Source organism: Macaca fascicularis, chromosome 3, assembly GCF_037993035.2.
Source record: "Macaca fascicularis isolate 582-1 chromosome 3, T2T-MFA8v1.1".
NCBI lineage: Eukaryota > Metazoa > Chordata > Mammalia > Primates > Cercopithecidae > Macaca > Macaca fascicularis.
In genome coordinates this window covers 2,069,804-2,095,948 of record NC_088377.1, presented here as the reverse complement: position 1 = coordinate 2,095,948, position 26,145 = coordinate 2,069,804, and the positions used below count along the sequence as shown (strand labels likewise).

The following is a 26,145-nucleotide window of genomic DNA, read 5'->3' as shown; positions in this document are numbered from 1 at the left end:
CCCGTTCTGCGCTCCCCAGCCCTGAGCTCGTGTTGTTTGGACTGTAGCTTGGTCCATGCTGGCGCTTCCTGCTTGTGTGCAGTGTCTCCCATAGCTCTCCTGGAGGGGCACAAGGATGGGAATTATTTGAGCTGGGTGGCAGGGTCAGGGTTTTGGGTGTTGGGGCCTTGGCCTGGGGATGCACTTAGTGGCTCTGGCCAGGAGCCGGTGGTTTCGTGCACTGCCCATAGCTGTGATTTCTGCCTCGGTGCCCCAGGGGGATTCAGGAGAAGGTGCTCCAAAATGGTCCCTTGGAGGTTGTCCTTGAGGTGCGTTCCAGGTGGCCATCCTGTGGAAGGGGGTGTTCTGAGCTCATCGCTGCGGGCCCCCATCACAGCCTTCCTGGAGCGAGGCCTCTGGCCAGCCATCTTTGTCTGTGGCTCTCGGCCCAGGGTTCTGGTGCATGTTCCTTCCACCGCCTGCTGTGGGTTCTCTGCACTGAAGAGTCCTGGGCTGGATGAAGGGGACCATTGGACCTCACAGAGGGCTCAGACGGAGGGACAAGCCTCCACTTCCCCTGGGATGTGAAGTGCCAGCTTGGCAGGGTGGCAGGGGTGCCTGGCCCCATGGGTGGGGCCCGCAGACCCTCAGAGGAGCAGCCCCACAGGCGGAGGGGCTTGCCCTGGTCTGGGGGCCCCAGCCCCTTTTCTTCGGGCTTCCGAGGTATCCAGGCGCCTCACTGGGCTCCTTTGCATCTTGGCTGCTCCTCACCATGTTCCTCCCTCTCTCCAGGAACAGTTCTGTTTTTTTGGTGTGGTCTCCTCAGCTCCTCATTGGCTGGTGCCCTGGGTCCCTACCGCCCCACCCCCACCCCACCCTGGGCTTGTGCTGGGGCCTGGGCCCGGGGCAGGCCCATGTCGTGCAGATACTGCATCCTGTGACTTGGCCGCCACCCCTCAGTGACCCTCCTGGCTATGGAGGTGAGGTGGCGGCCTGTGGGTGCCTGTCTGTCTGGATTAGTGCAACACCAACTTCCCAAGATGTGTCTCATCGTCCTTGCCCTGGCCTGAGTTGGAAATAGCACTGCATGCTGCATCTCTGGCCAAGGAGCCGGGTGGCCCAGGGGAGGGGTCTAGGCTGTGGCCCATCACTTGGTGGACATCCATGTGCCCACCTGCGCCCCTCCTCTATGTTTTTTTGAAATTGGGATCCCAGCTTGCCCGGAAGCCATATCTGCCCCAAGTTCCCTTCCTATGCCCTGGGGCCTGCCTTACCATTACAGGTGGGCCCTGCATCCTGAGAGGGACCCTCTGAGCTCTGCAGCCTCCTGCCATGAGAGGAGGAGGGCATGGGTGCAAGGCTGAGGCTGGCCCAGAGTCCCCTCCTGCCCCAGCTCTCTTAAGACCCTCTGCACCTCCCCAGCAGGACTCCGCTTTGCCTGTGGGCCAGGTTGTGTATGCAGGGGCTTTGTGGCAGCCCGTGGACCCCATATCGAGGCTACAGCTCCTCCGTGTCTGCTCTGGGGGTGGCGAGGGACCTGTGGCAGACCTGGGGTGAGCACCCGTCTCCTGAGCCTCCCCCCACACAGTGCCACCTGCTGTGCGTGCTGTGCAGCCCACTCTAGCTGGCGCAGTGAGCTTGTGCAACACCAGAGCCTGGCAGCCGGCCGGGTGTCCAGTGGTGGCTGCATCCTCCAGCCTTGGGCATGGCGCCAGTCCTTGGCATCAGGCAGTCCGGGGAGCTGGTTGTGCAGCCTTGGACACAGTGCCAATCCTTGGCATCAGGTGGTCCGGGGGAGCTGGTCGTGCAGCATCATGTGGTCCAGGGAGCTTGTCGTGGAGCACGCTTAGAATTGGATTTCTAGTTCTGTGTTCCTTCATACCAGAAAATGAACCCACCTGTTTTCAGACAGGCACTCGGCACTCAAGCCCAGAGACACAGGCAGGGTGGGGCGAGGCCTGGCGTGGACTCAGAGCCAGGTGGGCCTGGGGGCCCCTGGAGCAGAGGGTGGAGGGAGGCCTGTCACCATTGCTGGAGAGGGAGCTCAAAGCACGGTGGACGGCTTGGGGGCGTGAGGGCCATGAGAGGCGCCGGTGGGGTTACAGGATTTTGGAGGTGTTGCTTTTCTGGCCAGATACCTGTGGCCGGTGGCACCTTTGCTTGAGTTTTGCCCAGGGCCGCTGGGCTCGTTTCACCCACTTGGCCTGGCAGGCTGTGCTAAGCTCGTGCTACTGGCCTGGATCCCATGGCTCCAAGGGAGACTGGAGTCGGGCGTGGAGTGGCAAAGGGTGTGTGTGAGCAAGCATAGGGTCCGGCCGTTGCAGGCCAGCGCCAAGCCACCCTCAGCCCCTGCCTTGGCTTCCTCCCAGAGCTTGTTGGTGCCCAAGGTCCAGAGGAGCCCAAGGTGGCAGGGCCTGGGTGTGTGCACACCCAGCCGGGCCGTGACAGCGCCTGGGCTCGGCCCCAACCCCATTTTGAGATTGGAGTGGGTGTTGGAAGCAGGGAGAGGCCAAGCAGCAGAAGCAGGCATCTCTGAGCCTGCAAGAGTGAGAGTGCAGAGAGGCTGGGTCCCCAGCCTCGAGGTGGGCTGCTGCTTGCTCCCGCTCCTGCTGGCTCTGGAGCATGCAGCTCTGGCTCCCCTTGCACGGCCTGTGGTCTTGCCCAGGGCTGCTCCTGATCTGGGAGCAGATTGTGGGCCGTGGGCCGTGGGCCCTGGACCTAGCTGTCAGGAGTGTCAGGCCCGGCAGTCACTCCGATGTGGGGTGGACCCTAGGGACACAGCCCAGGCGGTCCTGCACGTAGGCTCCTCCAGAGGAACCCGGCACCCTTGGCCGGGTGGACACACTGCTGTCCGGGTCCCCAGAGTGTGGCCCCAGCCCCACCTACTCCCCAGAACCCTCTGTGCAGCAGCAGCAGGCCAGAGCGCACCGCGGGGCCAGACCTGAAGCCGCAGAGGCCTGCTCTTAGATGCCGGGCACAGGACACCCACCACCACTGCTGCTCTGGCAGCCACTCCTGCCACCTCCGCCTGCGCCTCCCCGCTGTGTACAGCTGCTCCTGTGGTCAGTGGAACATCTGCAGGCGTGTTGGACTGGGTGACGAGGCCACCAGGCTGTGGTGCAAGGACACCCGGAGCTCCTGCACCCGGCCCTCGGGCAGGGCTGGCTCTCCAGTCAGCACAGAGTGATGCCCAGGCGATCATACCAGCTTAGACCCCACTCCACCTCCAGGCACCTGCGGTGGAGGGAGCCACCTTGGCTTCCTGGGCGTCCCTCTGCACTGGTGATCTGCCCAGCAGAGGGCAGCAGAGCTGTGTCCTTGTCAGGTCAGCCCAGGTGTGGGTCGGTCCCGGGATAGAGATGCAGGCTCTCCCTCCTGCCTTGCACAGTGGAGACTTGGGAAGTCCCAGCTCCTCATCAGACAGTGCAGAGTGCCTTAGACTCTGGGGTTACAGGGGTGTCTTCAGGGATTTTTTTTTTTTTTTTTAAGATAACTGGAAAATGGCAGGAAATGAACCTTGCCCCACCCTGCCTGTGTCTCTGAGCTTGAGTCCCAGGTGCCTGTCTGACAACAGGATGGGCTCGTTTTCTGCTATTTTCCAGTATCTAAAAAAAAAAAAATTCCTTTTTTTAAGACCTTTTTCTACAATTGTGAAGTCAAGGGTATGACAGAAACCATGCAGAACATACTTGTTCCTTATATCTCCTCCCAAGTTAAAATAAGAACAAACCGACGGGGAGGTTACGTTGGAGATGGCTCCGTCGAAGTGAGGCTTGGGGTCGGATGGCCTCGGCTCGGCCGCAGCTCCCTGTGTGTCGTCTACCTTGGCTGCGCGGTGCGGTGGCTGGGAGTGGGGTGGGTGCGGTGGCTGGGAGTGGGGTGGGTGCGGTGGCTGGGAGTGGGGTGGGTGCGGTGGCTGGGAGTGGGGCACCTTCTTTCCTGCGCTCCTGTGGAGGGTGTGGCCGTGCCGACCGGTATGTTGGGAGCCCAGTGACTTGTTTCTTAAGCTGGGCATCCTCGTGAGCCACGTGTTGTTGAGATGCTAGATCAGGGTTTGGAGGCGTGGCCCACGCCAGTCCAGCCGGGAGTGTGGCCCTGTTGGTGGCGCTTCTCAGGTCCACGGTCACGCAGCCACATGGTGCCATGCTGAGGCGTTTGACTTGGACCAGACATAGTGCTGTTTCCTCCCATCTTAGTGGGAGTCAGGAGCCAGCCAGGGCCTCGGGGGTTCCAGCCTCCTGCGCCTCCTTGCCGGTGTCCTCAGGGTTTCTGCGATCAGCTCCTTCACCTGCGGAAGAAAGGTGTTGGGGACTACTATAGAACTGCGATGGGTTTATCCTCGTAGAACTTGGGGCACAGAGACCGTCCCAGGCAAGTGTGGGTGGCACCTGCCTGAGGATCACAGGGACTCCAGCTGGTGCCTGTCCTGGAGCACGTGACGGCGACTGGGCACACGTGTCATGGGCACGGTGCAGCCAGCTAAGCCTTCGTCGGATTAAAGTTGCCAGTTGGATTTAAAGGCCTTAAAAATGGTTTAAACACACAGCAGCAGCAGAACACACAGGAGAAGATGCCCCTGGGCTCGGCCAGTCTCTCCTGTGCCTGCGTCTCGTGGCCTGGCTCCTGTTCACTCAGCTTGAGATGAAACCGTGGCCACTGCCATACTGGGCGCAGAGGAGCTCCCATTGCCTGGTGGCACTGAAGCTCACAGCCATCCACGGGGCCAGAACCTCGTGGCATCGCGCAGGGAGACAGGAGAGAGGCAGGGAGAGTGGGCATGGGTGGCCCTGGCTTGCCGCACAGCCCCGGAAGAAGCAAAGGGACAGGCTGTGGATGTGGCCCCTTGCCCGTCGTGTTCAAGTCCTGGCTCTACCATCTGGATCCAGGGGCTGAGTCCTCAATGCACAGGGTGAACAGCCGTGTCCTTGCCCACCGTGCCCCACTCACCGTCATGCCTGTGGCTGAGATTTAAAGGTTAGGGATCAATCTTTATCTAAAATTATTTTTGTAGAAAATAACATTTCATCATTGAAAAAGTAGCGCATACGCACACATTGCAGAATAGGCAAATTCGCACCATTGGGAGATAAAAGCCAGGCCCTGCCCCTAGAGCCGCCCGAGCGCGCCGTGTGGGCACCATCTCTCGCCGCCCGAGGGCGCTGTGTGGGCACCATCTCGTGTTCTTGCCCAGGCCTGCTGCCCGTGCTGATCACTAACTGGGGCAGGGCGTCTCAGGAAAGGCCCTTGCCTTAGCTAGCAGCATCTTCAGGAGCCCTTGCTGCCCTGTGTCTGAGCAGGGTTCGCCGGCCGTGTGTGGCCGTTGTGGGCCGGGCCCGTCTGGATCTCACTGACTCACCGAGGTCCCTGGGCCGCCGTCTTGGGCTTGCGCTGCTCGCCACCCGGGAAGCTCGGCCACTGCCTTTTTCTGTTTGCTAGACAGCAATCGGCAGCTTTCCTGGCCACTCAGGGAGTGACTCCTCTCATCAGAGCTGTCTGCTGTCAGGGCTAATGTTTAAGTTGTTTCTGGAACTTTCACATCAGAGTGTGTGACCTGATCACCTTGGACCTGGCTGGGGGTTCCCAGAAGCCGCCTTCCATCACTAGAAGGTTGGCCCCAGGGCCCTCCTTCTCCCCTGCAGGTCTGGCCCCAGCTGCTTCAGGACCGCCCTCCCAAGGGGGATGCTATGCCCAGCAAAGGTCTTTTGTCTGGGTGGACAGTTGGGGTTATGTGGCCCCGTGGGACCCTCCCTCATTTGGGGTGCTGCTATGTGGGTGTCTGTGTCATGTGCTCCGGGCGCCCTCCTGCTAGGAGACGACGGGGTGGTGTCTGAGCATGTGGGTTGCTATTTCTAAACCTGGCACTTGGAGCTTGGTGGCTGGAGCTATTTAAGGCTCTCGACATGTTCTGTTGGTGGGGCCTGGCGGCAGCATCCTGCTAAGGCGTCCTGCGCATCACTGTCCTCCTCGACAGCTGGGGTGGGAGGCAGCTGAGTGTTTTCAAATGGAAACTTAGGAGTGAGCAGAGAAGGGCTGGGGCCCTGGATGCCACTGTAATCTGGGCATGGCACTCATTCTGACTTGCAGGCACTGTCCTGAGGCTAGGAGGTCCCCAGGGCCCTGCCTCTGGCAGCCTCCCCCTTGGTACCCCACCTGGTGTGTTTTCCAAACCCCACCTGGGAAGGCCCAAGCCGAGCCCGTGCAGCAGGCTCTCCTGGTTCACTTCTCAGACCCTACTCCTAATGGGAGGTGGCAGTGAATGCCCTCCTGGCTACAGTGCTATCCCTTCCCCTTTGGGCGTGTGGCCGGCCTGTCACGGTCAGGGGCCCTGTGCAGCTGTGGGTAGGACCCGTGGGCAGCCGAGGCCTGGGCACTGTGGTTTTCTGATGTGCTTGTCTGAGGAATAGGCAGATCGTGGAGGCTCTCTTGTGAGATTCCCTAGGTGGGGCCCCCAAACCAGCTGAACCTACCAAATGCTACGAGTGGCTGTACCTCCTGGGACAGGACGCCTCTAGGTGAGCAGGACAGCCACTCCTTCGGGCACCATCCCCGGCGGTGGGGCCCTGTGTCCTCGGGAGCCTGTCGTGTGTTGACTTAGGACTGAAGCAGTCCTCTGGGGCTCCCTCCTTTCCAGGTGGGACGGGTAGTTTGGGCAGATGCCGAGGACACAGGCCAGATGTGGCTGCAGGAGGCCAAGAGAGCCCTCTGGCCCCGCAGCCCAGGTTCCTCAATGCAGTCGCGTGACCTTGGCACTCTGCGTTTCAGTGTCCCTGGGTAGCGCCACCCCTCGGGGAACTCTTGGCCGTGACTGCTCTTCCCTGCAGCGCTGTGGTACTTTCCTCGCTGCAGACCTCGGCCGCACCCCAAGGCCTTGCTGAAGCCCTCAGTCCCGGTAGCTGTGGATCCTTTGGCATTTTCTGCATCACGACCGTGCCATGTATGGGGACGGTGGTAGTTCTGTCTCTGGCTTCTCCGTTCTTAGGCCTTTGACATGTTTCTCTTGCCTGGTTACCCTGGCTGGGAGCTCACAAGACAGCAAGAAGCCACACTGCTCCCGGAGTGCACGCCGCATCCATCGTTGGCTGCGCTGCCCGTGGGGAGTTCTGGAGGGTCCTTGTGGGGTGAGCTGACATTGGGGTGGGTATGGGGTGTGCCGGGAGCCTGCTGCCGTGTCTGTGGAGAGAATCCTGTGGGGTGTGGAGCCCACGTTTCTTATTTGTGTCAGCTCCGTGACACTTGCAAGACCAGATCCCATAGACTTCGCATCTTGTGGTCGGTGGGTTGCTGAGAGGATCAGAGGGGCCGAGCGTTCTGTGGGCGCCGTGCGCAGGCTGTCTCCGGTGCTCCTGAGGACCCTTCTCTCAGAGGCCCTGTCTCCCAGGCCACCTTCTCTCGGGGGGAGTGTGTGGCTGGGGTGGATGGTGTTGGCTGGAGGGTGGGGGCTGCCCGACACGGTACTTCGGGAACTCTGGCCGTCGACAGATTTGTCTGTGGTTTTGAATGCCCACCCTCAGGTCCTGGGAGAAGGGAGTTGAGGTGAGCCATTTGCCTTTCCTCAGAACAGCAGAGGGGGCACAGGGACCAGCGGTGGAAGCATACTCCGGCCCTGCAGCCTGGGTTCCTCAGTGCAGCAGCATGACCTTGGTGCTGTGCATTTCAATGTCCATGGGTAGCGCCACCCCCTAGGCGCTCTTGGCTGTGACTGCTCTTCCCTGCTGTGCTGCCGGTCCTTTCCTCGCTGCAAACCTCGGCCGGGGGTGTCTGCGGATGCGGACCCTGGATGGCAGTGCCTGGTTTGTTCCAGTTTTGTTCCAGGACGCTGTCTTTGACCGGGACAATTTGTCACCAATATTTAAAAAGATCTTTGAGTTTTTCTTTAAAATGGACACCTGATGACAAACGTGTAGTATAAAGAAGGAAGAGGCCGGGGACGGTGGCTCACACCTGTAATCCTAGCACTTTGGGAGGCAGAGACAGGTGACAGGTAGATCACTTGAGGTCAGGGGTTCGAGACCGGCCTGGCCAACGTCGTGAAAAACCCCGTCTCTAGTAAAAATACAAAAATTATCTTGGTGTGGTGGTGCGTGCCTGTAATTCCAGCTGCTCCGGAGGCTGAGGCAGGAGAATGGCTTGAACCTGGGAGGCGGAGATTGCAAGATTGTGCCACTGCCCTCCAGCCTGGGTGACAGAGTGAGACTTCGTCTCAAAAAAAAAAAGGAAGAAAGCTGGAAAACAGAGAGGCAGGGGAACCCGGCCCTCCCACTGCCCCACTCCCGGTCCCCTGTGCTCCTGCCGCTTCTCCCCGCTGCCGCGGTGCTGGGTGCATGCACCCCCTTGGATGCTTGCCCACCAGTGCTCCCAGGGAAAGCTGTGCTTTCTCCAGCGTATTCCGGCAGCACCGCCTCTTCGTGAAGTTGTGCAAAGTGGCGAATGATAGATATTGTGAAAAACTCAATGCACACTACCATTGAGTGACAGCCTCCCCGCTGCAGACGTCTTGGTCTATCTGCTCCTCTCCTTTTTTTTTTTTTTCTTTTCAGAGGCGGGGGTCAGTGTCTTGCTCTGTGGTGCAATCTGGGCTCACTACAGGTTTGACCTCCTGGGCTCAGGCAGTCCTCCCCACCACTTCGGCCTCCGGAGCAGCTGGGACCACAGGCACACGCTGCTGCTCCCAGCCCCCTATGTTTTTACAAGTGGGTGTGTGTCTGCCCCTGCTGCTTCCCTGGGCTGTGTTCTGGGGCAGCCTCACGTCACGGCTGCTGAGGTTTTGTTGTCCGGTGTACCCAGCTCTGTAGGGAGTGTGGGCCGTCCTTGTGAATGTGAGTAAAGACATTTGTAGATCAGACCGCAGCGGTGGAGTTGCTGATCCAGCTTGATGAACATCTGACACTTGACAGGGGTTGCCAGGCTGCCTACTGCAGGCACCGCCGGGAGCAGAACCCAAGTCGGCCTCCACCTGCAGCCAGTACCTGTGGAGGATACGGACGAGGTGTCTGCGACGCGGACCCAGCCGGCGGTGCCTGCCTCGTGGAACGTGCGGCTCTTCGTCCGCAAGGCTGCATTCAGCCTTCATTGCTGTGAGCTGTCTGTATGTGCCTTTTCCTGTTTTTCTTTTCGGCTGTTTATTGGTTTGAGAAAGCTGTGTAGGAAGGAAGCAATCTCTTTTGTTAACTGCACACATCTCCCCCTCATTGGTAGTTCTTTTGAATTTGTTCATGTTATTTTTTTCTCTGCGGAGGTTTAAAGTTTCTCTGTAGCAAATTCTGTGTTTTCTGTGTGTTTTGTGGCCCCTTTGTGTTCTCTGCAGTGCTTTTGTAGTGCCTTTTTAATGTATTTAGTCCATCAGGACTTTATTTTTGTGTCTAGAGTGAGACGGATGATTCCCACTTCATTTTTCTCCAAACGGCCTGTCCCGCAATGCATTTCAGCTTGCATTCACCCAGAAGCCGTGGTGAGGAGAACCTCAGCACCATGAGATGCTGCTGGCACGTGCTGCTTCATCTTGTGACCTGGGTGGTGGTGGCAGCATCTGAGCGGCTCTGTAGGCCACAGCATCTCCCGGCACCCGAGCCCGAGATGAAGCAGCACGTGCCAGCAGCATCGCGTCTTGTGTTCTGTGCCTGAGCCTCATACAGATCTTTGTGGGGTGAGAACCATGGCTTGTTGATGTCGTGCACGGAAAAGCCAGTCTCATGCTGATTTTCCTTAGGGTCCGTCAGAACACGTGCTCCGTGAACCGCGTCACCCTACAGCCCAACTCTGGTGAGCCTGGTTCTGTGTCTGCTGACCTGGTGAGGGCTGGGAACCAGGTGAGCTGCCTGCAGCACAGGCTTGCTGTGTGGCTGCCACATGTGGCATCCTCCCCTGTGCCTGGTTTACTGCATCTGTTCCCGGGACCCCTTTTTCAGATGAGAGAGCGCAGGCAGCACCGTGGCAGCTGAGAAGGCGTGGTCTGGCGGGGCGGCTGGCTGGCCCGGGGTCCCCAGAATTGCACTTCCAGAGCACGTGTCCTGGCTCCTGCATGGCAGCACCTCACCTTCCCTTTTCTTGTCATGGTTTTTAGGCAGCCTGTGCCTGAGTGCGTGCCCATCCCTCTCTCTCTGCGGAGCCATTCAGCTCATGCTGCAGATTTCTGCTGGGCTGGCCAGCGCTCGGGGACCAAAGCCACCCCCAGGGCTCCGTGGCGAGTCAGCTCAGGGCTGGTTTCTAGTCACTCCCCAAGGGCAGGGCCCAGGCGGGATCTTCCAGAGTCAAGGGTTAGAGAGGCTGTTCCTCGAATGGCCCTCGAGTCCTCCTCAGAGTGCCTCCCACTGGACTGGAGGGGCTGTCCCGCACGGTCCGTCCCCGCACGCTGCGTGTGAGCCGGGCGCCTCTTTGCAGGTCGGCTCCGTGGCAGCTGCATCCTGGGCTCCTGAAGACTCAGGCGAGGGCATGGCTTCTCATCCTCCTCCTCTTCATCTCCACCATCCATCTGCCTTGCAGTCCAGCTCAGGTACAGGCGCTATGGCAGCCAGGAGCACCCTGGGTACCACTGGGTGGCCCCAGGACCCAGATCGCAGGAGCCACCCCGTGCCCTGAGGCCTTGTCTGTCACCCTTTGGGCTTGTTCACTGCCAGTAGCAACGGGTGGCCCCAGAGGGTTCTGCCGAGTGTGAGGGGGAGTGGGTGGCACCTGCAGCATATTTCCCCACAAGGAGGCCTGGGCTCTGTCTTGGGGGGATCCCGTCTCGGCTTTGGGGGGAATGAGGGTTTGAGCACCTCCTCTAGCCTTGCCTCAGCCACTGGCTGGGGTTCTTTGAGTTTCAGTTTAATGGGGACTTGCCCATCTTCCCTGACGCGTTTGAGTCAGGGACTGAGCGGGCCAGAAGGAGTGGCAGTGTCTGGGCCGCCCGTGCAGCAGGCGGCCTAGTGTGTGAAGCAGACGGCACAGGGCGCGGAGGAAGAAGCCTCTCTGCCCAGAGCGGGAAGCCGAGGTCACAGCCCTTCCAAGGGTGCACCGTTCTGCGGCCTCAGCTCGGCTGGCCGGTTGCTTCTGTGAAGTCGCATTTTACCGTCAGCTCTGCCTTGGTATTCCTGGTGCCCGCTCAGACTGCTAGGCCCCATGTGAGAAGCTCAGGCTGGGATGACGTGCCTCAGGGGTGGCCCCTGCTGCTGTCATTTTGTCACTAATCAGACGTATTTGGTGACCTTCCCCTCCGCATAGCCACTGGGACTGTACTGCTGGCGCTGCTGGGATCTGGGTTTGGGGGCAAGGCCCAGGACAGCGGTGGCTCCAGACACCCTTGCTTGAGGCCCAGCATCTGCACTCCCAGCCCGGCCCTCCTCCGAGCTGGCATTTCTGCTGTACCCACAGGACACTCCTGTGCTTCTGCCGACCTGTGGGAGCTGTGGTGTGCTGGCCTTGTCGTGGGTAAATTTAGAAATCGGAGCAGCTCGAGCTGACTTCACACTGTCCCCTTCACAGGTGGGGGTGCACCCACCTGCCCTGTCCTTGTGGCCCTGGGCCCACGGAGGAGAGAGAAGCGGGACTCACAGGGCGAGCCCCCTCCGTAGCTCGTGAACACCCGTCAGCCCGTCCAGAGGCTGGAAGGGGAGGAGGCATGAACCTGTGCCAGGGCACTTCAGTGAGGGCGCCTTGGGCCCAGAAAGCAGGGGGAGCTGGGGGTCGTGGGGCCGCCGCCAGCAGTTCCAGGCAGCCTCTGCTCTGGCTGCAGCATTCCAGGCCCTCTCCTCCTGCAGGAGTAGCGTGTTTGGTTCCTGTTTTCGTGGTGCCATGGCAATGGGGCTGGGGAGCTCCCTGGGGCCAGAGCCGGGAAGGGTCACTGTGCTGCGTTCCCGACCTGGCCTGCGCCCGGGCCTCGTTTTCTTCATTCCGACACAACACAGGTCACTGTCCGGGTCAGTTTCCACTGGTCTTAGATTCATTTTTCTTTTGAAACAATTTCAGAACTACAGAAAAGCTGCAGAATCAGCCCCTCCCCTTTGTGGTCGGGAGCGAGAGGTCGGGGATGCAGTGGAGGAAAGTAGGTCAGCCCAGGCACACCGGGAAGCTGTGGGAGGGGATCAGATCCTGCAGGAAGGAGCCCTGGGCCTTGGAGGTTTCACACCAGCTCCCAAAGTGAAGTCTGAAATGCTGAGCGCAGTGACTGCCTTTCTCCAGGCAGGGCTTGCTTCTGCTTTGTTTTTCCTTCGACATGGTGGATTTGTTGCGTGGCGGATTTGTTGCGTGGCGGATTTGTTGCGTGGCGGATTTGTTGCGTGGCGGATTTGTTGCGTGGCGGATTTGTTGGACAAGCCGGGAAGGTCTGCATGCATTAGAAGAGAAATTGGGAGGTGTGTTCTGGGGAGAATGCGGCGGAGACTGAACCGTCCTGGAAATCAGTTCTGGCCGAGGAAACGGGGATGCCCTTGAGTCCCCTCTATTTTAGAGCAGACTAGAGTCAGAGACACAGCGGCCAGAGCCCTCTCCAGCTGTCCCCACCTGCATGGCCCTGCAGGCTCGTCCCGCCCCTGCCCCGTTCCCCGAGCAAATGAGGCTCCTTTCCCCACCTGCCGGGCAGGTGCCTGAGCTCCGTGTGGACCAAGCACAGGGGCACCTGTGGAGTTCACTTTTGGGGGCTCCCTGAGAGGGCCGCTTTGTGGGGTCCAGGGATGGAGCCTCTGGTCCACTGAGCACGTCATCGGGCCTGGCAGGGGGCAGGGAGCAGGTACATCGCTGGGCCTCACGTGACCGTGCAGGATCTTGGGGATGTCCCCGTAGGGGCCTCTGCCCTGTTCGTGGCCCCCTTCATGAGCCGTTGGGTGTTCCTGCATGGCTTTGCTGTGGCCTGCCCTGACAGTCATTCGGGGCATGGGTGGGGAGGAGGCCTCCGTGTTGGGACACCTGCTTTCCGGGGCAGGTCAGGAGTAAGTGGCCAGGCCATCGCTGCGGGGGGCCGCTGCTGAGAGAGCCTCCCAAGGCCGGGTTGAGGCTGCAGGTGCCCCTGGTGCTGCCCAGAGCTCTGGAGCCTGAGAGGCTGGCACAGGCCAGACCAGTTGCAGTGACTGCGGTGGCTCCACCGTCAGAACCTTCCCCAGCCCATTCTCAGGTCATGGGGGTGCCACCTGGACACATTTTCTCACTCCCATGTTCTCTTTCCTCAGGTGCAGAGGCCAAGACCATTTTGCCCAAGAAGGAGAAAATGAAGCTAAGGCGTGAGCAATGGTTGCAGAGTAAGTCCATGCCTGCATCTCAAGGCAGCTGCCGGCCCAGGTCCCATCCCGTGGGCCCTCCTGTTCCCACAGCCGCACCGTCTGGCCTACACCAGCCACACTCCCTCCAGGGTGCCCAAGGGGATCTCCCAAGACCCTTTAGAGGCAGCTGTGGGGGTCAAAGGACAGTGGAGGCACAGAGAGGGTGCCATGGAGACTGGGTAGCACAGCCAAATGGGTCTGGCCTGTTACGGGTGGCACTGCCACCCCATCCCTGTGGGTACCTGCAGAGCTGGGCTGCCTCCCTTTGGAGGACGGCCTTGGGAAGCTGCTGCTCTTGGCTCCTTGTTTGTAAAAATTACCTATTTTTGTTCCCCACTGTGAAATTTTTTGTTATGGAAGTAACCTGTGCTTGTGGAGTCTTTATGGTTCAGAAGTGCCTGTGGTGGTGTGTGAAATCCTTTCAGGCCTTGCCCGCGGTGAAAACCAGTGTCTGCGCATAGCGATGTGGGTGTGGGCGGGGCTCCTGGGGTCCCCAGACCCTTTCAGGCCTGTGGCTCCCTCTTTTCTGAGGCTCCACGTAGGAGGTCAGCCTTGCCACGTGCTCGCAGCCGCATGTCTCTGAGGGCTGAAAGCCACACTTCCCACTCAGGTTGTTTTGAATATCTCCTTATTTTTCATGATGCTGGATATTTGCCATTGTTGTTCTAAGATTGTTTCTCGTCAAAATTATTTTGTATTTTTTGGTTATTTTTTTGTGTGTGATTCTGCTGACTTTGTGAAATTAATTTGAAATATTTTCTTTTTTATGTTCTTATACGTTAGTGTATGATCTGCTTTATTTTTTCTTTGGAGGTTATGTTTTTCAGAGGTAGGACCTAGAAAACTTTGTCGGTTTATTTCGTGATTATTAGTTTTATGATTTCTGTCCCTTTTTGGATATTTCTTAGGGAAATGATTCATTCTTCCATTTTCTTTTTCACAGTTCCTAGCATAGCTGTGAAAGTGGATTTGGATGGACTCCTGGACTGTGGCCATTTGGACCCTGATTTTCTAGGCCATAATTCTTTGATGATGTGTAAATTTTATTCCACGGCTCTTGGTCCTTTTTTTTCTTTTTTCACGACTTGAGTCAATTTTGGCCACTCACGAAATGATCAAATTTGTCTGGGGATGGTGCCTTATGCCTGTAATCCCAGCACCTTGGGAGGTTGAGGTGGAAGGATCACCTACGCCGAGGAGTTTCAGACTAGCCTGGGCAACATGGCGAGACCTTGTCTCTACAGAAAATGTAAAAATTAGGCAGATTAGGTGGTGCGTGCCTCTGAGCCTCTAGTCCTAGTGATTTAGGAGGCTGAGGTGGGAGGATCGCGTGAGCCCAGGAGTTTGAGGCTGCAGGGAGCCATAATTGCACTAGTGCACTCCAGCCTGGGCGGCAGAGTGGGTCCCTGTCTGTAAGTAATATTAATAATCAAATTTAGTCAGAGCTCAGTCTTTATGTGTTAGTTGCTTTCTTATTAAATATTCTATTTATCGTTCTTTATTTGTATCCCCCTTTCATTTCTGATTAAGAAGTTATGTCTCTTCCGTTTAATAATTAATGTTTAATGGTCAGTTCTACTCTTTTGTCTTCAAAATTACTTGTTTTTATTTTGATCATTCTCCCATTCTAGCTTTTTTTGGGTTTCAGTTGCTCTGCTCATCTGTTTGTATATGTTTTGTTCAGGAATGAAAGGCTGTAAGTTGTCTTTAAATACAGCCTTAGCTACATTTCCCGAGTTACTTTTACTTTGTATTTTATTATGAAAAATTTTATTTAGGAAAGTGGGAAGAATTTTATAGTGAATACCCTGTACCCACCATACAGATTTTACAATCTTTATTACATAACTGTTCATCTAGCAATTTCTGTCCATGTACCAACATGGGTTTTTTAAAATGCGTTTCAAAGTAAATTGCAGACATCAGTACACTCCACCCCAAATAATTCTGCTAGAATTTATGGTGCTTTTTTTTCTTTTTCTTTTGAAGATTGTATTTACATAAAATGAGATGCAGATCTTAAGTGTGCCATTCAGTGATTTCTGACAAATGTTGTAGACACCTGTGCAGCTGAAATCCCGTTCATGTTACGGTCCGTCACCACCATTCCCTGGCAGTCCCGCGCCCTCCCAGTCAGTTACCTCTTCCGCCTGCCCCAGAGGTAATAACCACTGTGTCGTCCTTTCTCGTCCACAGTTGAGTTTCTCTTGCCTTAGACTTCATATAAGTGGAATCATGTAGGATGCACTCTTTCTGGGTCTGGCTGCTTTTGCTCAGCGTGATAGTTTTGAAAGCCATCCAGGCTGCGTGTAGCAGCAGTCCATGCCTTTTGATTGCTGAGAAGTATTTCATTGTGTGAATACACCATTGGTTATTCACTTTCCTACTGATGGGCACCTGGGCTTTTTTCCATTTTTAGCTACTATGAATAAGGCTGCTCTGAACATTCTTCACAAGTCTTTTTGTGGACATGTTTTCGTTTCTCTTGGGTAAATGCTGAGGAATGGAATGCTGGGTCATAGGGTAGGTGTATGTTTAGTTTTATAAGCAGCTGCCAGACGCTTTTCTAGAGCGGTTGTACGTTCACGCTCCCACCAGAAGCCTGTGAGAGTCCGTGCCCTGCAGCTTTGCCAACACGTGGCACTCCGTCTCCTCAGCCTTGGCCGTCTGGTGACTGTGAAATGGTGTCTCACGGTGGTGCGTGGCGCACCGTCTCCTCAGCCTTGGCCGTCTGGTGACCGTGAAATGGTGTCTCACGGTGGTGCGTGGCGCGCTGTCTCCTCAGCCTTGGCCGTCTGGTGACCGTGAAATGGTGTCTCACGGTGGTGCTCGTTTTCATTGCCACCAAAAGAGCATTTTCATGTACTCCCTGCCCGTTTGTGTTTCAGCGTCAGTGAAATTCATTTTTCATGAGGCTTTTTGCCTTTTTATTATTGAGCTCTAAGAATTCTTTGTGCTAGAGTCCAGTCTTTGGTTGGATATGTGTTTTACAGATGTTTTCTCCCAGACTCTGACTTGCCTGTTCATTTTCTTAACTTTTTTTTTTTTTTTTTTTAAGACAGAGTCGTGCTCTGTTGCCCAGGCTGGAGTGCAGTGGTGCGATCTCAGCTCACTGCAACCTCTGCCTCCCATGTTCAAGAGATTCTCCTGCCTCAGTCTCCTGAGTAGCTGGGACCACAGGCCCACACCACCACACCTGGCTTTTTTTTTTGTATTTTTAGTAGAGATGGGGTTTCACCGTGTTAGCCAGGATGGTCTCGATCTCTTGACCTCGTGATCTGCCCACCTCAGCCTCCCTAAGTGCTGGGATTACAGGCGTGAGAACTTTCTTTTTTTAATAAACGGGGGTTTAATTTTGAGAAGTTTAATTTATATTAGTTACTGTGTGTGTGTATGTATGTGTATGTGTGTCCTGTTTGAGAAAACTTTGGCTAATCCCAAGCCATGAAGATATTATTCCTCTTTTAAAACTTTATACTTTGAACTTTCATATTTAGAGTTTTTTTTTTTTTTTCTATGTTGAATTGTTTGTCTGTGTGATGTTAGTGGTTAAGCTCCTTTGTCTCCCCTAATGTGGATATTCAGTTGTTCCAGCACCATTTGTTATAAATACTTTTTTTCCTTATTGGATTGTTTTGGTGCCTTTTTGAAAAATCAGGAAGTCTCCTGAGTGTGGATCTGCTTCTGGGCTGTTTCTGTTCCACTGATCTGTTTGTTGCACCTTAGCAAATACCAGGCTGTCTTGATTACTAGAGCTTTAGCGTTAGTCTGGAAGTCAGATAACACAAGTCCTTTCTGTTGGTTTGTCTGTCTTAAGGTTGCTTTGGATATTCTAGGTCCTTGGCATTTCCACATAAATTATTATTAGCTTGTCTATTTCTTTAAAAACAACAAAAACCTAGTGGGGCTGTGATTGGGATTTCATTGAATGTATAGATCAGTTCAGAATTACCATCTTAGCAAAGCAGATCTTCAGGTTCGTGAACGCGGGTATCTCTCTGTTTAATTTTCATCATCAGTGTTACATAGTTGCAGTGTCGAGGTCTTACATCTTGTAATAAGCTTATTGCTAAGTATTTTTATAGTTTTTTATGCTATCATAAATGCAGTTTTTTGTCAGCTGTCTGCTAGTATATTAAAACACAATTGTTTTTTTAAAATATTGATCTTGTATCCTATGAATTTACTAATATCATGATTAGGTCTGGTAGTCATTTGGTAGATTCCTTAGGATCTTTAGAAATGCAGAGTTTCTCTATGTGTGGATTTTTTCATTCAGTTTGCTTTTTTTTCCCCAACATATGTTGAAATTTTTGCTGTAGATCTGCACGTGTCACCCCCCGTTGTCTTTGTGAGGACAAGCTCACAAACTATCCTTGCTGTTCCTCCGCCTTGCAGGGCCTTCCCATTCCTGGAGGCCTCCCCTAGTCACTCTGTGTCCCTTGTTTTGTCTTGTCCACACACCTGCCCGGTGCCCGGGTAGTGCCTCCATGCTTCACCACACAGCCTGTGCCCCAACCATGCCGCAGGCAGTGGCTCCCCACGTCCCGTGGGCGGGAGGGTGGGTAGTTGGAATCACACACATGTCCCAGTTGACTTTCCCAACCCTTGGTTGTCCTCCTAGGCGGCATCATTTGCTTTAATATCCGATAGTCCTACTTTCTTATTGCTTGTTCTTTTTAAAAAATGTCTTTACTATTCTTATGCATTTAATTGTTTTTAAAAAATAAAATTTAGAATTAGCTGCACAGTTTTGACTAAAAATCCTGTTGAAATTTTAATTGAGGCAGCATCAGATTTTTCTGGAGTAGCTGACAGAGAAGAACTGCACTCTCCCGTGGGTTCTCCTGGCTGCATGGAAGCTGGTGTTTGTGTGGGGCCTCCCCTCCCCCAGGTGCCGCAGATGAGAGCAGTGCTGAGTGTTCCCAGGGCGTGGGTCCCGCCCGCCACTGCCTCGCTACCTCCCTCCCCTCTCAGAATGGAGTGGGCCAGGTGGGACTGTCGATATTGTGGTCGTCCTTTCCTTGCTCTGATTTATCATTGAGTGTCTAATGTTTTGCCCTGAAATGCGATACTCACTGTGGGTTTCTAGCAGCTCATCTCTGTCAAGGAGCTTCCTTCCGTTTGTGGTTTTGTAATTTTTCTCATTCGTGGGCAGTGAATTGTGCAGAATCCTCTGGACACTGGTGGTGGTGACCATAGGCTTTCTTGCCTCTTGAGTGGCCACTGTGGAGGGTCACCCTGAGGCATTTCCCGGGAGAACCATCCTTGCATGCCTGAGGCTCACCCTGCTTGGGCACAAGTATCATTCTTTTGAAAGGCTTCTGGCTTTGACTTGCAGAGGTGCAGGCCTTTGTGTCTGTCCTCACGGGAGCCACACGCATCTGCTTTGCTTTCCCTGGCCTGGGTCTGCAGCCTGTGAAGGAGCCACCTGGCCTGGCCCGCCCCTCCCTACCCCAGGTTTCCAGGGTGCCCTGGCTCTTTTGGATGAGGTGCCGTGTAACGTGTCTGCCACAGTCCCGGCAGGATTGAGAAGTGCTGGATTCTTACTTTATGTTTATGATTCCCGAGGCTGTGGAGAGCTGGTGTACACCTTCCAAGCTCTCAAGCTGCACTGGGGGCTGAGGGCCCAGAGGAAGGGCGGTCTTTGTCCCAGGTTCTTGTCAGCGATTTGGAGCCAGGTAAACACTCCCTGCTACAGGGACCCAGGGCAGGGTGGCATCCCTGACTTTGGGTTGGTCAGGGTGGGCCCTTCAGTCCTTGCTCCGTGAGTCACCTGCCCTGGGGGCTGAGAGGGGGCACCGCCGTCCCAGACAGCGGGATTGGAGAGGAGCTGGCTCTTGGCACCTCTGGAAACCTGGGCACTCCTCCCGGGGGGCACAGGTGCTGCCATGCCCGGGCCTGTGTCACGAGCTGGCAGTGTTTGAGCTGCAGGCCTGTCCCACTGGGTTGCCCTGAAGAGAGCAGGCTTTGTCCGCACTCCACAGCCTCCAGGAGCCACGTGCAGCGAGCAGCATGTCCGAGCATGTGTTCTCTTAGCAATTTTGAAATAAATAAATTTTTAAATTAATCAAATCCCAAGGCCATGCCCCTTCTCTCCAGACCCTGCCCAAATCCCTTCTGTAGTGTGGAGGCCTCAGCCCTGCCTGCCACCCCCCATGGCCCCAAGCCCTCAGGTCTGTCCTGGGGCTCCTCCTCTTCCCTCTGAGGAGCCCTCTTCCTCCTGGGAACAAAGCTGAGCCTCCCAGGCTGTGACTTGCCATCTTAAGTTGAGGACCCCTTTCCTCATTTTCCCCTCTGCTCGGTAGCTGTGTGCACTCCCCCATGCGTGCTCCGGCCTCGGCTGCCAGCATCCCTTTGCAGGAGAAATCCTCAGTGGCTGCAGCTCCACCTCATTGTCAGCCCTGCGATTAAAAAGCACAGCTCTGTCATTAAGGGGAAAAAAAATAACTCAAGCCTGCCCACCCTGCAGGTTCCCGGGGCGGAATGGGGGCGACAGCGGGAAGGAGAGAGGCAGCAGGGCTGGGCACCCCGCCAGGTCTCTCGTGGGCCAGGGGCTCTGGGCCTGGGCTCCTCCCTCCGCCTCTTGCTTGCCTCTAACGTCGTTTCTCCTTCCTTAGAAATCGAAGCCATAAAACTGGCTGAGCAGAAGCACAGGGAGGAGCGGAGGCGGAGGGCCACGGTGGTGGTGGGGGACCTGCACCCGCTCAGGGACGCCCTGCCCGAGCTGCTGGGGCTCAAGGCTAGCAGCCGACGCCAAGCCCACAGGTGAGTGTCTGGGAGGGGTGGCCTTGTCTGAGCTGTGGGGCTGACCCGGGTCCAAAGGTGGAGGGATATGAGCCGGACCTGTGGGCCACGGTGGCTCCTGACCCTGCAGAGGCCAGGAGCTGGGGCTTCAGCTGGTGCTCCACGCAGGTACCCCGTTCCCAGGGCGTGAGTTCGTGAGGCTGGCGGGGGCTGTGGGGGATGTTTCGGGGGCACCCAGGCCCACCCTTGGGAGGAGCCTGGTGACTCTGCTGATGCCGAGCTCCCTCGAGTGCCCCTCCCCCCACACTGGCCACAGCTCCTGCCAGGCCCCACTGGGGGTCCCCGCAGCTCCCTGTTCTGCCACAGCCTCCGTCCTGCAGAAACCCCGCTGTGCTCAGCCGAGGCGCCTGAGCACCTACCATGCTCTTCCCGTGCCTCTAACGGGGGCTCCCGTCTCCCCTCTGGAGTGGACCTTTCCCTGACGCCCGCCTAATGCTGCACACCCTACCCTGCCCCTTACTCCGTCCCACAGAGGGTGGCCCGTGGGGATGGCTCAGGCCTGCTGTCAGGCGTGTTGAGGGTGTGGGACCCACACATGCAGGCCCCTGGGACACACATCCCTGGAGCTTGTCCCCTTGGGGTGGGAGCTGCCTCGTGCATCCTCCCCAGGAGGGCCGGGGCCTGGTGTGAGTGCGGCTGCTCTCCCGAGCTGTACCTACTTGTGTGGGAGGCACATGCTGCCCAGCCTCACCTCCGGTCTGGATGTGGTTTGTTCTTCAGGGAAGAGGCAGGCCCCTGCCCCACCCTTGGCTGCTGGCGTCACAGTGCCCCTCCCCTGCCCCCTGCTGAGAGCTGGGGTGGTGGATTCTGGACCCTTAGTGCGTGAACGGCCGAGCCAGCAGGCCTGGGCCTCAGTGAGGCCCCTCCGCCCTCCTGCCCTGGGCAAGGCCTGGTTGGTCCCCAGCATGAGCCCTCCTGACGCACTGAGATGCTCCCTCCAGAACCCTGTCACCCAGTGAGCCATTTGCCAGTGGCAGGTTCCTTGTGCCCTGGCAATGTGGATGTGGCCCTGCCAGCCTGCTGTGGTGTGTGCGACCCAGGACAGCTCAACCAGGAGGGCGGCGGCTGCGTGACCCTCGCTGTCACCTTGCAGGGGATGCAGCCTGCCGATAAGCTGCTGCCTGTGGCGCCTCTCTCCCGGCAGCTTTTCTTTCCGGCTCTTTGTGCCTGGGTGACATGCCGGCGAAAGGAGAGCAGCCTCCGCCCTTCCCCAGGGGGTGGGAGGCACCGCCCAGGTGTGGGTGCTGAGGCTTCGGGCTCAGGCAGGAGCTGTGTAGTCACAGCCCAGCTTTCAGAGCTGGCTGGAAAGAGGCCGGGCTGCTCTGTTCTGTCTCAGCTTCCGGGCCTTCCTCATTCATTTGTGCATCTCTAATTTTGCCTTTTCTTTCTTTCTTTTCTTTTCTTTTTCTTTTTCTTTTTCTTTTTCTTTTTCTTTCTTCCTTTCTTCCTTTCTTCCTTTCTTCCTTTCCTCCTTTCCTTCTTTCCTTTTCCTTTCCTTTCCTTTTCTTTTCCTTTCTTTTCCTTTCTTTTCTTTTTTTCTTTTGACAGAGTCTTGCTCTTTTGCCCAGGCTGGAGTGCAGTGGCTCGATCTCAGCTCACTGCAAGCTCCGCCTCCCAGGTTCACGCCATTCTCCCGCCTCAGCCTCCCAAGTAGCTGGGACTACAGGCGCCCGCCACCGTGCCCGGCTAATTTTTTGTGTTTTTAGTAGAGATGGGGTTTCACCGTGTTAGCCAGGATGGTCTCGATCTCTTGACCTTATGATCTGCCTGCCTCAGCCTCCCAAAGTGCTGGGATTACAGGCGTGAGCCCCCGCACCTGGTCTTATTTTGCCTTTTTAAAAATAATTTTCTTTCTCCTACTAACTTTCCATCTGAGAAGGAAGCAGGGGCTGTGTGCAATGTCAAACCTGGGGTCCATCCTTTCATGGCCCAGCTGCCCAGGCCCGGGGGTGGTAGGTCACGCGCTGCAGGCCCAGGCAGCTCCAGCTGGCATCCCACGGTGGAGCACTGGGTCCAGACTAGGAGCGGCCGCCCGAAGTGGAGATGTGACGACCGAACATTCCTGGTTCTTGGACAAAAATGTGACCCTGGTCAAGTATCGTTTCCCTGTTTTCAGTTTTCTCATCTGAAAAATGTGCTTGGGGCTCGCAGAAGGGAGAGAGCTGTGTAAACACCCAGCCCCCAGGCCGAGGAGGATGTGCCCCTGCCTCAGGGCTGTCTGCGGCTCTGTGCGGGGCTGCTCTCAGCCCTGAGAGCCTCCTGTCGCCGGAAGTCCCTGTCCCTCCTCAGATGCGGCTCAGGAAGCAGTGCCTCCTGACCCTGGTGGAGCTCATGGAATGGGCCCTGTTTTAGACAGGCTTTAGACTCGTTTGGGAGGCCGAGGCGGGCGGATCACAAGGTCAGGAGATCGAGACCACAGTGAAACCCCATCTCTACTAAAAATACAAAAAAAAAAAATTAGCCGGGCGCGGTGGCGGGCGCCTGTAGTCCCAGCTACTCAGGAGGCTGAGGCAGGAGAATGGCGGGAACCCGGGAGGCGGAGCTTGCAGTGAGCCGAGATCGCGCCACTGCACTCCAGCCTGGGCAACAGCGTGAGACTCCGTCTCAAAAAAAAAAAAAAAGAAAAGAAAATGGCAAGGATGGTACCGAGAGCTCCGTGGAGCTCCGGCATCCCCGCGTGCTTTTCCTGTGACGTGAGTGTGGTGTGTTTGTCACGTAAGGAACCAGTATCAAAAGAGAAACAGTGAGCTGTAAGTAATTAATAGTTAACTAAAGCCCATACCTTAGGTTTCCTTCATTTTTCCCTAACGACCCCTTTCTGCCTCAGGATCTGTCCAGGATCCCAGGTGACAGACGTCACGGCTCCTAGGCCCCTCTTGGCTGTGAGTTTCTCAGACTCCTCTTAGTTTGGTGACCTTGACTGTTCTGAGGAAGCTGTCCCTCAGCTGGGAGCTGTCTGATGTTTTTCTCATGGTACAGGAAGGGACTGAGTGTGGGGACGAAGCCCCCAGAGGTGGAGGCCCACTGTCACTCCACTGTATCGGGCACACCCTGTCACCGTGACTGACCACTGTGAGGCTGAGCTGACCCCTGGTGGGTTGAGGCCCCCCCTCCATGCTGTCCTCTCTGGAAGGAAGTCACTCTGCAGCCCGGGCTTGGAGTGGGGGTTGTGCTCCACCTCCTGGAAGACAGAGCAGTGACAAAGATTGCTTGGAATTCTGCTGGGAAAGGAGCTTTGTCTGTCCTCCCCGAATATGTATCGGTCATGCCTTGGTGTTGGTCTGGACAGATGGATGTTTAGTTTACACTCGGGGTTGTCATCCAGCACTATTGATTTCGGTGCTGAAACTGTTCCAGCGTTGGCCGCTGGGAGTTCTTGCAGTTGCCTCCGGCTCCCTTTAGCCCCATTGAGGTGGGGATTGTGTTTTTAGCTCTTTCCCACTGCCCAGCACCAGCAGGTACGCCAGGTGCGTCTTGGACATCTCCTGCCAGTCCTGCTGTTTCTCTAGGGAGCTCTGACCCTGGTATTGCAGGAGGTGTGAGACCCTGGGTTCTGGGGCGCGGCGTGCCTGGGCGGTGGGCCATGTCTCTGGGAACTGCACCTAGGTCCCAGCAGGCAGATCTCTGCCCCACTGACCACCACTCATGGACTCTGATGTGCTCTGGGCTTGAGGGGTCAGCAGGCGAGCACCAGTGGCCTGGGAGGCTGGAGGGTGGACAGCCCTTCCTTCGCAGCCTGGAGCCCTGTCTCCCACTTCTCCCCTTCCCACCTAGCGGGGAGAATATCTGGCTTGGGCTGGCAGAGCCGTCCTTGTGGAACCCAAGCATTGGGTCCTTGCCCCGCAGCCCCTCCCTACCCTCAGTCCTCTCAATCCCGTCCTGGCACCCTGCCCTGAGGGCCTCATGCTCCTGGGGTGCGGGGTGCAGAGCTGGAATCTCAGAGGCCAGGGCAGGGCCCGTGTTTGGGGATCACGTCGCTCCTGGCTGGGAAGCAGGCATCGAGTGACACTTGACCCCGGTGACCCCCCAAGCTCTGGACCTCGGCCTCCTGTGTGCGCTTTGTGGGCGATTGTCGGGAGGGGGATGGTGGTGATGTCGCTGCTCCTGCCTGGAGGGAGTGCTGTGGGGACTGGCGAGGGTCCACACTGGGCAGAGCTAGGCTGGAATTCCTCCACGGCTTCCTGCTGTTAGGCCTCTCAGAGTCGCGTCACTGCCGGTGCTGCCCTACGGGTCACCTTGGCCCGTGACAGTGACTGCCCAGCACTCTGTTCCCAGGACCCTGAACTCGGGAAACCCCACTGGGAGGCTGTGCGTCCCGCCTGGGAGGATAGCGTGTGGGACGTGTGGATGGGGGGCGGTCCCTGCAGTGGGGAGAAGGAGGTGCTGCGCCTGGCCCTGTGGGCACTGCAGCCACCCTGGGTGCAGCTCCTCTGCTTTGCGACCTTGGGAGGCATTGGTCCTGCCCCCACTGCTATTTCATCTCTTAAAGTGAGGGTGCAGCTCCGGGGCCCAAGGTTTCCCCAACCAGGAAGGCTGCCCTGGGCCTGAGCTCAGGTCTCCTGACACCAGCACGTGGCTGCCCCCACTGAGGGCTCTGTCCTGGCACCAGGGGTGCACCTAGAGGAGGGGGCCCCACGCTGATGGCTTCTGCAAGGGTGGGGACCCAGGACAGCTCTGGGCAGTCGCTGAGGGAGCTGCTGCTCAGGGGTGGACTCAGGGAGGGGGTCAGCCGGCCAGAGGGGCAGAGCTTCCGCGTCGGGGCAAGGCTGGCCCAGGAGAGGCTGTGGGGAGATGTCATCGGCCCTGGCAGAGCCCCTGGGATGAATGGAGCTGTGGCTTTGAGCGGGCGGAGGGGACGGGAGACGCGAGGGGCTGTCATCTGCCGGTGTGAGCAGGAAGGGATGGGGACTGAGTCCTTCCCCAAGTCAGCACAGAGCCAGGGTTAAAAGAAAGCGGGCGCTGAGGGCTATTTTGGGCAGACACAAAATGTCTGTCATTCATATTTTAAGAGATCCATGAATAAAAGATCAAGTCTCCTGGCCTGAGGACTCCGCGGCTCCACCTTCCCGCCGTCCTCTGGGTCCCACCTCACTGTGTGGACGGCAGGTCTGGGAAGGCACCTGGTGTGGCCCTGAAGGTTTTCTCTTCCTTTCAAGGCCCAGGTCGCTGTCCCATCTGAACGTTCAGCCAGGTGGGCAGCTGCCTTGGCCAGCTGACCACAGGGAGTGCAAGTGAGCTCCCAGAGATTCCCGCGGTTACCTGAGGGTGAGAATTTCCGCAGGGAGCCAGAGCCTGCCTGGGGTAGACGTCAGAGATGAGAGTGTCCTGGCCCGCCTGCGCCCTGAGTCAGGGCCCAGCTTGGTGGTTTGGAGATCCCAGAACTAAAGGGAATAACCAGCAGCACTCAGGAAACCTCAGTTCCTCCACCTGTCCATGGGGGACCGCAGCGCTCGCTGGTACCCCCTCCCCATAGATGCAGGCAGGGCAGAATCTATGGGGGGTCTGTGTCCCTGTCCCCAAGTTCAGTCATCAGGAGGGCAGGTGCAGCTCCCCACTGTAGAATAGCATGTGCTTTCTAGAGAGAGGACTTGGGGACATGTCGGCATGGGTGGGTGACTCAGCCTTCCTGGGAAGTGGCCTGTGCTGTGGGAGTGGGACCGGCTCCGCCTGCCAGGGTCATCTGGCCCGAAGCGTGAGGTGTCTGTGCAGCCTGCCCTGGCCAGGCAGGTGGGGTGGAGATGCTGTGTGTCGTGAGACGTGTTCCTGGCTGACCACTCCCTCCATGCCTCACGGAGCCAGGAGGAGCTGCAGGAGTCACCAGGTTCCATGCACAGCAGCTTGGGGCCGGCGGTCACAGGACTGTCAGGCAGCTGTACTGCTTGTCCGGGTCCCGCCTCCACAGCCACAGTGCAGCATGGAACTTGTGGTTCTGCAGCGGTTTGGTCACCTCGGCCACCACGATGTCTGCTCCAGGAAGGGAGGAGCCAACCTCTGCCCACGGGAAGGTGTTCAGGGGATGCTGGGTGCTGACTGACGTGGCTTCTCTGTGTCCACAGCAGGGAGAGCAACAAGCCCCGGCCCTCAGAGCTCAGCCGGATGAGCACAGCCCAGAGACAGCAGCTTCTGTGAG

General features: G+C 57.0%; 1 protein-coding gene across 38 annotated transcripts in view; it reads left to right on the top strand.

Annotated features, from left to right (window-relative positions):
• The window catches only part of SLX9 (SLX9 ribosome biogenesis factor), a 52,963-nt gene that overhangs the window by 20,726 nt on the left and 6,092 nt on the right, over positions 1–26,145 (top strand). For 9 of the 38 annotated variants that reach the window (XR_012431910.1, XR_012431903.1, XR_012431902.1 and 6 more), the window contains exons 3-5: positions 13,119–13,187; positions 19,829–19,976; positions 26,072–26,140. Coding sequence is in view for 24 of the 38 variants with exons in the window: in XM_074033898.1 (XP_073889999.1) it covers positions 13,119–13,187; positions 19,829–19,976; positions 26,072–26,140 (286 nt within the window). In the remaining 14 variants the exon portion in view is untranslated. Of the gene's footprint in view, positions 1–8,873; positions 9,065–9,685; positions 9,786–10,356; positions 10,469–12,040; positions 12,309–13,118; positions 13,188–15,172; positions 15,370–18,779; positions 18,890–19,828; positions 19,977–26,071; positions 26,141–26,145 lie in introns of those variants that run through there. The other 29 variants (XR_012431911.1, XR_012431906.1, XR_012431905.1 and 26 more) reach the window with 12 other exon arrangements.